Genomic DNA, 12,703 nt, shown 5'->3' on the forward strand with positions numbered 1-12,703 from the left:
ATCTCTTCCAAATCATTTCCCCAATTTTCCATGTTTCCCCCCCCAGTTTTCTACCTTTTATTCCAATGTCCAAAGCAGCGTGACCTCCCAGGTACCGCGGTACCTGCCCCTGCCCTCTCCCACCCTGCTTGCCGCCCTGGCTCTGACCCCGGCCCGTTCCTCACGGCGCGACCGTGACCATGACCGTGACCTTCCTGGCGGCCCCGACGCCGCCACGACCAGCACATGAAGAGCCGAAGCTGCCAAACCCATTTTTCTTTCTATTTTCCTTTTTTTGATTGTTTTAGTGAGGTGGGGGTGGAGCTCAACTGGCAGAGAAACAAGCAGCAGATTAAACTGGGTTTTAGGAGCGATCATCTGGACCAGCGCCCCTTGAATGGCTTTAAAAAATGTAAATTAGATACAAATCCTCGCTTTCCTTCAAAAAGAGTGATCGCCCTCATTTACCTTGGTCTATTTATAAACTGTTTAGAAGGGCCACGATAACCCAAGCAGGATGCGGCGTCCCTACAGGGGACGTTCTCCGGCCCATGAATAAACTGTTTGGTTTATTCAGAACATGTTAAAGCAGGGCTGGAAATTCTGGCTAAGAGTGAGACTGGGAAGAGCGCGGGGTCCGGCTTGATCCTGCCTGGGGAGCCACTGGTTTGTGCTGGTTTTACACTGATTTTGCTGCGGTTTGTGCTTCTCGCTGCTGTTTAGGATGCTCAAGGGTTGATGGTGCAGAGGGACCCCCTGGATGCAAGGGGCTGGAGCAGCAGCAAAAACTCAGGGCACATCAACACGAGGTGAGTGATATAAAAGGATAAAAAACCCACCCAACAGCTCAAGCCACCTGGTGGAGTCGGGGGGTGGTTGGTAGCGCTGCGGAAGGGGCAGCTCGATGCTTGGAAAAGGGATCGCTGGGTCTGGAAATGCCCCGCGGGGCTGCACGTTGCACACAAAACCTCGGGCAGCCCCACGGCAAAGCACCCACTGCCCACCCTGGGAAAGGTCATTTCGTTGTATACTTTGATTCTTCCCTTTTCAGTGACACAGGAGGGGCTGGCGCCGGGGCCGGGAGCTGCTCGGGGTCTCTGTGTCCCCATCCCGGTGCCACTTCCCCTTCTCCACTTGCAGGCTCTCGCTTTCTGTTTCGGGGCTCCCTGCCTGCTCCATGGGGTGTATTTCTGAGCTCTATATCTGTTTTCCTGGTGGCTTCAAGCCTGTGACCTTTTCAGCCTTCTTCAGCTTCTGTTTTGGCAGATTTCTTCCTTTTCTGCAGTTTCTGTGGGGAAGGCCAGTGCCGTGGGTATGGGACTCTGTCTCAGAGCTGCCAGGGATCACACTGGACAATTCTGGGCTCTGTGTCCCCAAAAGGGACCCACTGGCCCCAGGGGGTTCATTCCCCTCATTCAGGCTTCCCGGGGGAGCAGAGAGGCCAGGGGCGTTTGCAGGTGTTTGGGATGCAGCTGCTGCTCGTCAGCCCTGGAGGTGTTTTGACTAAACAGGCAACGTGCTAAAAAAAATGGAGAAAAAACCTAAAATTGCCATAAAAGTCAGCACCCAGCAGCAAGGGGCCGTGCAGCCGCCCCAACCGCCGGTGGTGCTTTGTGGTGGGGACCCATCACCTGCGGGTACCCAAAGCAGTGGGTCCAGGTCAGCTCGGAGGTCACCGTGTCCCCGTCCTGGAGCCCCGGCGGGGCAGAGCGCGGGAGAGGCCGCGTTTGCACAGTTGGTGCTGGTGGCTCCGCAGGAAGGGCCGCGGCACCGCGGCCGCTCGCGCCATCCCGGCCCAGCCGCCATTTCCTCCCCGCATGGGGCCCAACCCGGGGGCACGGCCTTGGAAACCGGCAGGGAAACAGGGGACAGGGCTGGGGGCCCCCGGGTGAGTGGGGGACACCAGGGGGGAGCGGGCTCGCCCCGCTGCACACCCCTGCACTAGACCCCCCTGTGTGCACAGAGCGCCCCACTACATGTGGGGCCCCCGCAGTGTGCTGCACCCCGGCCTGCACACAGCCCCCACTGCACTGCTGCCCCATTGCATTGTGCCCACAAGCATTGCCCCTCCATGTGGCACCCCTCCCCAGGATGTCCCCTCCCCATGGCACCCAGCAGGACGGCAGCTGCTCCCCCCGCTTTTGGGGACGCAGCCCCCACACCAGGGCCATGGCAGCAGCTGCACAGGGTGATGTTTTGGCCAGGAACATGAGCAGGGGCTGTTTTCCATGGTCCTGTCCCCCATGTCCAACCCCTGCCCCGTGGGCCGTGCTGGAGGGATGTCGCCACATGGGACACCTCTCAGTGCCACCAATGCCCTGGCCTCCCGCTTCCCCAGCTGCTCCCCCGGCTCTTTTGGCAGCCACCCCAGACTGAGCTGATGATTTTGGAGACCAGTGGGTGGTGACACCAGGACTGTGTCCCCAGCTGCAAGTGCCAGCCCTGTGTCACCCTATGTGCACCATCGTGTCACTTGCATGGGCACCACATGGCTGTTCTTGTCCCCCACAGATCAGACAGGGGGTGATGGTGGCCACTCTCCCTTGGTCGTGTCCCCGTCCCCACGTGCCGTCAGGCTCCCCCAGCTGAACAGGGGGCCCGTGCAGGTCAGTCCCACGTCCCCCCCATAACCAGGAGCATGTTGGCCTCTGCTCCAGCCGTGGTCCCCACCATGTCCCTTTGTCCCCACGGCTTGCACGAGCAGGGCGAGCTTCCCTCCTGGCCGCACTTTGAGCCCCATTTCCACCCTCCCTTCATTTCCTGCTGCCTTTTGGATGCTTCCTGCCCCCCCCACTATGCCCCAATGTCCCCCACTGGGCCACTGGAGATGGCTCAGCTCCTTCCCAGTGACAGCCAAACGTTTCTTTGGGCTGTTGGGGTTTGTTAACAGCCCTGGGGTGGTGCTGGGAGCTGCTTGCTTCTGTTAGAGTTTTGGGGGGGCATTGCTTTTGTTTTCTTTAATGGCGCTTAACTGCACTGCTTGAGGGAAGTTCTTGCCTTGCAAAAACCCGAATTACCCAGACAAACATCTCTTCTCACGGCTGCCCTCGGAACACCCGCCCAAGCCCATCCGGAGGGGACCTCCAGCCCCGGGTCAGCCCTGATGGGCTTCCCGCCCTGCGAGCAGCTCCCAGCCGCCGCTGGCCCGTCCTTGGGCTGAGCTGCTGTGCCTTCGTGCCACAGAAATCCCCACATTTGCAAGGATTTGTTAGGCAAATCCTCCCCGGCCGCAGCACGTCTGGCTGCCTGGCACCGGGTCGGGACACTTTGTGGACCCTGCTCGGAGCATCCCCTCCCTGTGAAGATGCGGGAACCGTCACGTGCATCACAGACACAACGGGATCTGCGCTGTGATGCTCCAAAACAACCCAAATTTCCTTTTTTTTCTTCCCACCACCCCCATTTTTGCTCTGGGGCAGCCGCTTTTGCAGGGAGCAGCTTCCAGCTGAGGTTTTATCGAAAAATAGGAGCTTGGTTGCCAAGAGGTTATGTTTGGGCAGCTCTGCCTTTGCCAAACAGGCTTATTTTTTCAGGAAAAAGCCTTGGCTGGGTTGTACGAACACAAGTGAGAGGTGGGGTGTTTGGTAGGGCTGAAGGAGCTGCAGGTGGAGGTGAGGAGGAGCCGCCGCGATGAGCCTTGGCACTGCTGGGCACGGAAAACCCCGCTGCTTCCTTCTTCCCTCTGCTAACCCGCTGAGGAAGGAGCGGTTTTACCCTGGGGGTTGTGCAGCAATAGCTCAGGGTGCCAGCGGTGGCTATTCCAGAGGTCGGTCCTGCAGCAGCTGTGCAGCCTGGCCTGGCTGTCCCATGTCCCTACGTCCCCCTGCCACGCGGCCAGTGGGGGATAAAGGGGATAAAAGCCTCAGTAGGGTCGAAGCGGACGAATGTACCGGAGCAGGAGCCCGGGGACAGACAAATCGACTGTGCTGGACTTGCTATTTTTTTCTAGACTTGCTAATTTTTTCCCACATTCACTCTGTTGTCATTCTCCCTGTTTCCCCTGCTAGTGAGAAGCTTTGTCCCCAAGCTGCACCGGCGCTGGCTCAGCCCTGATAACCTCTGCTCAGCATCACCACTTTGACATTTACCGGTGACAAGTTCCAGCCTAATTACACCCCAGAGGGTGGGGATGTTTTGCCCAAACTCGGGGCTTTCGAGGCCACACGGCTGATGAGCTCATCCCGCGGTCCCGTCCCTGTCCCGCCGCGGCCGCCCAGCATTCGTGTTTCTTCGCACGATGCCGCTGTGACGGCAACCGCCGCGGAGGCTTCGGGCGAGAGGGGGGAGAGAAAACCGTCCGGCAGCGGCCGTCCCGCGGCGCGGGGAGAAGGAAGTGCTGCCACGGCCACTCCTCCTCGCCATTTCCTCTCCGCAGTCGGGTTTTTATTCAGATGAGAGAGGGGCAGAGGAGCAGCCGGCCCGTCCGAGGCCGGAGGTTGGGCTCACCGGCTGAACGGGAGCGACGGTGACCGGTCCCAAGGGAGACGCTGTGGGTAACTGCGCTCGGTGCGGCTCCCCCATCCCGCTCCCCACCCCACGGCCACTTCGGGCTCCATCCCCACCACCACCTCCTGCTCGTCCCCAATGGCCCCTTTCTGCCAAAAAACATGCTGGTTTCACAGGAACCCTCCTGTTCCCACTGGTTTTGGATGCTCCAGGCTCTTCCCCTCCGTGTTGCTCTTCGCATTGGTCTCGGTCTTTGTGGCTCACCAAAAGCTTGGGCTGGGTGAGGGGCCGGTGGGCTTTGGCAGCAATCAGGCTTCTGGGGTGGCGCAGGTGGGTTTTGCATCACCCTGGCTGTCACCCGTGCACTGTGTTTTTGGGAAGAGTGAACACTTGCAAGCCCTGAGCTTGGGGTTTTAAGCAAACCGTGTTTCTCAGTGCGTTTCCAGGCAGGGTGCCAGGGCCGTGCCGGCCTCTGCTGCGATCCGGGATCTCTGCTCCCAGGCACTGAAGCCCTTTGATCTGTGTCCCCCGCTGCAAGGGCTGTTTTGCTCTGCTTTTCCCCCTGGAAATGCTCGGTTTTGGACAGAGGGCTTGGCTTTCAGCCGGCACCATCAGCCTTTGGGATTTTCCAGCTGGTCCCCTTTCCCAGCCGCTTTGCTGACCCAAAGAGCCCGAGTTTGGGGTGCAGCTCCTTCCTCTCCAGTACCATCCTTGGGATTCAGAGGTTGGTACTTTAACCGGACACACATTTCTCTGGCTGGCATCGGGCAGATGTCTCCTACAAGCCAGACCCTTTGTACCTGCAAACACCATCTGCCCGGAGGCTGCGCCGTCCCGCTCCCCTCTGTCCCCGCTGCCTCCCGCTGCCCACGCAGGCTTGTTTGTTGTGGAAACCTTGTTTTGGCAGGAGCAGGGTGACACACAAATGCAAACGGTGGGGAGGAAGTGCTGAAGGAGGGCAGCTGGAGGTTTCTCAGGAGCATTTCCAAGAGCTGAGTGCGAGTCCTCCCACGGTGCAGCCGGACTCGACACGGAGCAGAGCCTAATGGCGTTTACATGAGCACTTGTGATGCTGCAGACCTAATTGCCGGTTCTTTTTCCTTTCGTTTTCGCTAAATACCTAATTGAGTTGCTGAAAGCTCCTCTCTGCAGGCTGGCAGCGCCGCTGGGCTGGCACAGCCGCCTGCCCCGGCCCTGATCCCACATTGGGGCTGCTCCTGTAGAATTCAAGTCATATGTAAATAACAGCAGGTCTTATGAACTGAGTCATGGTAAGGGTTATTATATGCGTGATGGGACAGATTTCTTGCTGAGGATGGCATTTATTCCCTCCACCCTGCCTTGCACAGCTCATCTGGAGGGCTGGGGATCCTGTGCCGGAGGATGGATGTGCTGCTTGGGCTCCAGGCTTGTGGAAAAGGGTTGGGAGCATCTCCTGGCTAATGAGCGCATGGTCCTCACCCTTTTCCGTCTGCCTCGCCGGGGCCTTGGGCTCCCCTGGTGGACATGGTGGTGGGAGGAGAATCAGCTTCAGTTTTGAGGAGCCAAATCCCTTCATGCTTGTGCTGGGGCAGGTGGGGACACCAGGGGGATCCCTGCTGCGTGCCGGCAGCTTCTGCGGGAGAGCGTTTGTCTTGTTTGTCACCGCCAGCATCCATCTGCTCCCCAAACCTTTCCCCGTGAACTCCCACAGCTTCCCCGGCATTTAATCACCCCCTCTCCACCTGTGCGGATTTGGGGCTCAGAAAGCTTCACTGCGTGTTTGTGTCGATGTGTGTCACAGCCCAAGGGTTGTCCTGGTGCCAGGTCGAGCTCTGCAGTGTCCCCGCTCCCTGGACTGTGCCACAGGGGCTGCTCCCCAGCAGCTTTGGGGACAGCCACCCCCCTGGGGACCTTCAGGCACTGTGTGAGCAAGGCGCAGCGTGCAAGGTGGGGAGAAGCTGGGCTGTGACCCCAGGGAGGCGTGAGGACACCGGTGGCACCCCAGCAGTGACACGCCTGATGGTGGCAGCTCCCAGCCCCTGCACCCAGTGCCGCCCCTGCCCTGCTTGCAGGAATCTCGTCCGGCTGGTTTTGCTCTGGGCATGGCCAAATCCTGCACACGGTCAGCAATTAGCACTCGGAGCTAATTGCTGCACAGCAATAGCTCGTCCAGTGATTAGCGCTTGGGGAGCTGCTCACCCTGGTTTGGTTCCCACAATAAGCAGCTGCCAGTCCAGAAACCAGCTTGTTCCTGGGACAGGGGCGAAGGCTTCGCTCGGCGTGTCCCGGCGTTTTGGAAGAGCTGGGAAAGGAGCCCGGTGAAGTGAGGAGGTGGCCGGGAGCGTTTTCCAGCGGCTGCGACTCCCCTGTGGCTCTCAGCGTGCTGGCACGGTCACCTGCGTCAGCCCCGCCGTGAGGGACGCGAACCCTTTGCCGGAGCGTGACATTCCGCAGGTTGGTGACTTCCTGCTGCGCTGAAGCGAGTTAATAGCAAACCTTTCGGGTACCTCCTCCTGCCCGTTTTTTGGCAAGAGGTAGGGTTGACTTCTCTGGGTGGCTGATGAAAGCGGCTTTCCTCGCCCTGCCCGTGCCGGCTTCCTGCTCTCGGGGTTGGCAATGTCACCATGGCAAACCGTCCCCTTGCGTCAGCGCTGCCGTGGTCCGGAGGTGGCAGGGAAGTGCCCTCCCACTGTGACACAGCTTCTGCCACCACCGGCTCCGTGCAGGGCAGGGGCAGAGCTGTCCCCAGCGCGGCAGCACACAGATGTGGTCGTGTGCCGGGTGGCCCCATCCAGGCCTGGAGAGAAGATTTCTCCTGTCGTCTTCCCTGTTGGGTCCATCCTTCTTGCCATTGCATCCTGCTGCTGCAGCGCATCCTCTCCTCTTCCTCCTCGTTTGCCAGCTGAGGTTTGCCCACGCGTTCGCTCTGTAGATGGTTTTTCCTCGGGATGCTCGTGTCCCCGCGCTCTCCCGTGTGGCCCTGGGGACTCACGTGGGAAGGACACAGCGGCTGTTGTGGGTCCAGGGGTGCGAGTGTGTGGGTGCAGGGGGCACGGAAGGACCGTGGGGCAGGAGGGTCTCTCCGCAGAGCCATGTGCAGGCTCAGTCACCAGCACAGCAGTTCTCTGCAATATATCTGAGTGCCCGGGGCAGCCTGGGGAGCCGCGGGCAGAGGGCTGGACGCTGCCCTCGCCTCCTCCAGCAACCCGAGCTGCCTGGCACAGCCCTTAACAGAGCCAGAAAAAACCCACACCCCCCGGGAGATGCTGTGGCACCCGACCCGCACGGCACGAGGGTTTCCACAGCAAGTCCCTCCCGTGCACGCTTCCACACCCCGAAAGGTCTCTGCGGGGGTACGAGTGACTGTTTCCTTCAGGGTGTGTACATGAGTGTGTGTGTACGCAGGTGTGGTTTGTGTCCTGCTTGCATTTAGCACAGGTAAGGGAACAGGACTGGGCAGCTCTGGTTCCAGCCCCGGGTCTGTCTGCTCGGTGTTGGGCTCATGGCAGAACGCAGCAGAGCCCCCGGCTTTGTCTCCAGCCAGCTCCGAGCTTTCCTTCTGCATGTGAAGGCAGGATTGGGTTTGTGATATGCATTGATTTGCATTTATTTACATTGAATTTCATCTGTGGCTTTGTGTGTTCAGAGCGTCTTCCAGAAAGTTAGCTTAGCTCTGGAAGTGTCTCCCTGCCATCCTGCCATTGCTACAGGTGATCATTCTACATGTCAGAAAGTGGCATATCTGTCTGATTTATCTGTGATTAGTCAGTTCATGATATTACAGAGATTAATTTTACATTGTCCTTTTTTTTCTTAAGGAAGAAGATGATGTGAATGGGCTGTAAGAACCAGACGGGATGGACGGAGAGCTGCCCTGCGCTGGCGTGGACGGGGAGGTGTCCTCTGCCACGGAGGATCGGGGAGGAGAGATGCCCTGTGCAGAGAGCGAGGCTGAAGGGGACGTGCCCTGTGCAGAGAGCGAGGCTGAAGGGGACGTGCCCTGTGCCGAGAGCGATGCAGAAGGAGAGACGCCACGTGCTGAGACCAACACGAAGGAAGAGGCACCTTGTGCTGAGAGCAGCGTGGAAGGAGAGCTGCCCAGCACAGACAGCGATGGGGAAGGGGAGATGCCCTGTGCCGGGGGCGATGCAAAAGGAGAGGCATCTTGCTATGAGAGTGATGGAGAAGAAGTGCCAGATACTGAAATCCCTGCTGCTCCAAAGAAAATGTCTTCTATTTCTTCTCCCTTGCGGGCAATCATCCGCCTGCGACGACGATACCGGGGGCAAAAGAAAAGCCGTCTGCATTTAGAGCTCCCTCGAGAAAAATCTCCAGAATTTGGCCATACAAGGCTGCTTCAAAGGCAGCTTTCCGTGAACCGAACTGGCCTGTATGGCTCTTCCATGTCCCTCTTCAATCGGACCAGCTTCGAAACATCCCAGTACTTCACCTTTGACACGTCCGTGGAACAGCACGCTATGAAAAAATGCAGGCGGAAAAAAAATCGAAGGAAATCTAGAATAGTCCTGTATCCAGACAAAACAAAAAGATACCTCCCGACAGAGGAGAAGAGCAAGGCCAAACGCTGCCTTCTCTTGCTCATCGTCATTATCTTCTTCCAGATTCTCAATGCGATAGAGAACCTGGATGACAACCTCCAAAAATACGACCTAGATGGTTTGGAGAAAACAATGCACCGGGAAGTATTTGGGCAGAAGCTCGCTGTGGAAAGTATGATGGAATTACTGAAAGACTATCTGGCTACCCACATACACAACAAACCTCTAGTAATCTCTTTAAATGGCCCGACAGGAGTTGGGAAGAGTCATGTTGGCTGGCTGCTGGCCAAACATTTTCGTTCTGTCATGGACAATGATTTTGTGCTTCAGTACTTTGTTATGCACCACTGCCCCGACGGGGTTGCTCCTCTTACTTGTGAAATAGATTTGTCTGAGAAGATTTCTGACATGGTTACACGAGCTGAAGTAGAAGAGAAAATACCATTGTTTATTCTGGATGAGGTTGAACTCATGTCTCCAGTCCTGCTGGATACCCTCAGCCGCTTCTTTGAACCCAATCAAACCAATGAGTTCCTCAATGCCATCTACATTTTAATAAGCAACATAGGAGGCGGTGAAATAACCAAGTTTGTTATCCAGAATGCGTCCGCTGAGCTTCTGCATCAGCAAAGTGGAGTTGAGGAACTGCTGAGCATCGTCCAGCCCGTCCTGATCGATGTCCACCCTCTCTGGAAATCTGCAGACATCATCCCATTTGTTCTTCTGGAGAAGAGCCATGTCATAAACTGCTTCCTGGAGGAGATGCGGAGGGAAGGGCTGTATCCCGACCAGAAGCATGTTGAAAATTTAGCGAGTCAGCTCAGTTACTACACTACAGGGGACAAGCAGTACTCCAGGATGGGCTGCAAGCAGGTGGTGGCCAAAGTCAACCTGCTGTAGTCATTTACTGAGGAGACTAAGTCCTGATCTTGGGATTTGCACAATTCTGGGTTTATGGAGGAATATTGTGACCAAGGTGTCCTTTCTCAGGCCTGCGCCAACGCCGTCCTGGTCGAGGTAGCAGGATGGCAGCCCGAACTCCTCTGTAACACAGTCTCTGTTCTCCTCCAGATGCCTCACATGTTCCTAATGTTCTGTGAATAAAGCACAGGCAACAAAGCCCAAGCAACCTCCCATTAATTGTGAGATGTTTTGTTGCTCACACGCTCATTTGGGATACTTGGTCATTAAGGAGTTGTGAGGTGAGAACAGACGCTGTGGGTCATACACAGGAGGAAGCGGTCACCGGGTTGCTGTCCCTGCAGCACGTGGGGCTGGGTCTTGCTCCTTCTCCAGGCTCATGGTCTCCAGCTCTTTGCTCGTCTTGGTCCTGGCTGGGGATGTGCAGAGCAGAGGCCATGCTGGACACCTGGCCGAACCGCGAGAATTTGTGGCTTCTTGCTCCCCAAACGCGTGGGCAGGCAGAGCTCGGCTTTCTCCAGCTCCTACATGACCGCGCGCTCCAGAGATCGCTTTTTGGACCCATTCCTGAGCTGTTGCTCTTCTGAGCTCATACCTGAGCTCACCTTTGGCACCCCCAGCGCGATTTGTGCCCCGTGTGTCTGTTTGGGCTCGCCCCGAAGGCTGCTTGGCTGTGCCAATCACTGCAGAAATAACTGCCGGATTGGTTCAGGTCTGGTGGTGGCAAATCATCCTGCTTTTTGCTTCTGGGCACATCTCACCACACTCATTATCTAGAAAGCCCAAAATAGCAACTGACATATATATTAAGCAACACACACACTGGAAAAGACAGTTTGGGCTGTCTGGGCCGAGATCAGTGGGAATCCTGGGCTCGTTCCCAGCCCTGCGAGGCCAAGAGGTTCTTCGCCATTGGGACCCAGGGGAGAACGTGCTGCCTGGAAGCACCTCAGGAAAAGCACATGTCCGTGTTCTGAGCAGGCAAACTGGCAGGTTTTTATGGCATTGCTTTTTCAGGTTTTGGTTTTGTACCTAAATCCCCTTCTACAGTTTGCTGTGAATTATCATATACTTAATCCTGTGGATGTTTGCACTGGTGGTTTGATTTGCCTCTTTCTAATTATTGGTCTCCAAAAACTTCTGTCACAACCTCCTGCTTCCAGAGCTATCATCAGGAATAAATCCAAACTATCCTGAATAAAAGAATTCAAAGTACATTTCCTTTATTTGACTGAAATGTGGTTTTCCTCCCAAATTTCTCTTCTGGACTGATGTAGCTGCACTGTTGTGCCTGTGCTTCCCCGGGACTCGGGCTGGGAGCGGGGGCTGCAGCTTCGCTGTGGGTTTTTGCGCCTTGATGCCGTGTGTGTGTGTGTGCAGCTCCTCGGGGTACACTCTTGCTAAGCCAGACCCAAAACCCGCAGTGTGCCCGGAGCTGCGTGCCACACATCCCCCAGCGCCACACGGGGGGACCAGGGACACGTGTCCTTGGCTGAGATGATGCTGGGCTGGAAAGCCTGTACATAGTTTCTCCTCTTGAAGTTGTCCAGCGTTTTTCTCCTGCAGAAGGGCCCGTGAGAGCAGCAGGAGGGGCTGTGCGCATGGGAAGGAACTGAGCCACCTTCTAGGCACAAGTGTCCACAAAAAGTGATGTGTGTGAGCTGGCTTCCGTAGCTCAGTGAGACTTTACTACCAGGACAGTTAGTATGTTATTATCCTGGGTAAGATGCAGAAACAACTCAGGGATGAGGATTCCCATCCTCTTCCAGCTGGGAGAGGGACAAAGGTTATTTCTGGTTTGTTCTACCAAGTTCTCTCATTTCTGGGAGCTCAAGAGGGTGACAGAAGAGGTGTCCCCCACCCTGACACCCCTGTGCCTTCATCCAGCTCCTGGGGATCCCCCAGGTGAACGGGGCTGCCTGAAGTGTGGGACCTGCCACATCCCTCTGCCATGCAGGTGGCTGTGGGTGGCACTGGGAAGGCTGCTTTGGTTGGCAAGAGCTCAGTTACAAATTCCTGTTGTGCTGGGGGCGGTGATTTACAGCCAGCAGCTCTGCCCCGCTGCAGGCACAAGCACGGCCAGTTCAGTAATTAGAGCAGCACTGGGATAACCATTCCCCACCATGGACCGGCGGGGGCTCATGGGGAGACCAGCAGGTCCTCTGCACCCCACAACTGCATCCTGAATTCAGAAGCATATTTGTGCCAAATTCTCTCTTTGCATTTATCCTGGGGAAAGTGCAGGGTGATTCCAAACAGGTGAAGAATGAGGATGTGGGACCAGCTGCCGTTACTGCCCACGAGAGCACAGCAATGATAAAGGAGGGTAAAAGTAAACATGAAATAGTGTGTGTCTTGCACAGGATGGAACCTGGGACCGCACTGGCCTGGTCTGTGCCCAAGGCTTGCCCAGGCTCAGGTCAGAGGGCCCCATGGCACGAGCTGCATTCCCCATCCCATGTGGCATCATCAGGCCCTGACAGAGCAGCTGTTCCACCTCCAGGAATACAGAAAGTGCACCAATAATAAACCTTGAAGGCATTAATGAGTTCTTAATCTGCCTCACCTGACCAGCTCCCCACACCCAGGAACACTTCAGAAAACCTGCTTAAGCTCAGCTGGAGCCATTGGGTCCTGTGGGAGCTGTGTTGGAGAAGTGTTGGTGCCCAGCTCAGTTCCTTCTGTGCCTGGTGATGGGCTCTACTGATCCAAGACCTCAGCCTGACATTTTGTCTTGCCTCATCACCATGGACCTGCCTGCCCATTGCTGGACCTGGCTCTGATCTGTGCCTTGTCCTCCTGGCCTCAGACCGGAC

The 12,703-nt window shown here is 56.8% G+C and overlaps 1 protein-coding gene across 6 annotated transcripts; it reads left to right on the top strand.

Moving 5' to 3' along the window:
• The first annotated feature begins 769 nt into the window (after window positions 1-769).
• TOR4A (torsin family 4 member A) lies at window positions 770-11,111 on the top strand. Of its 6 annotated transcripts, XM_082068096.1 has the most exons (3): window positions 4,137-4,468; window positions 8,226-8,402; window positions 8,436-11,111. In XM_082068096.1, exons 2-3 carry the CDS (start codon window positions 8,265-8,267, stop codon window positions 9,864-9,866), a joined length of 1,569 nt encoding a protein of 522 aa, XP_081924222.1. In that variant the 5' UTR covers window positions 4,137-4,468; window positions 8,226-8,264; the 3' UTR covers window positions 9,867-11,111. The 6 variants fall into 6 exon arrangements, with proteins under 6 accessions (XP_081924221.1, XP_081924222.1, XP_081924217.1 ...); XM_082068095.1 differs by lacking the exon at window positions 4,137-4,468 and adding an exon at window positions 770-788 and having other exon boundaries at window positions 8,226-11,111; XM_082068091.1 differs by having other exon boundaries at window positions 4,139-4,468; window positions 8,226-11,111.
• The last annotated feature ends 1,592 nt before the right edge of the window (window positions 11,112-12,703 follow it).

The sequence above is a fragment of the Streptopelia decaocto genome (assembly GCF_964273445.1).
Source record: "Streptopelia decaocto genome assembly, chromosome: 17".
NCBI lineage: Eukaryota > Metazoa > Chordata > Aves > Columbiformes > Columbidae > Streptopelia > Streptopelia decaocto.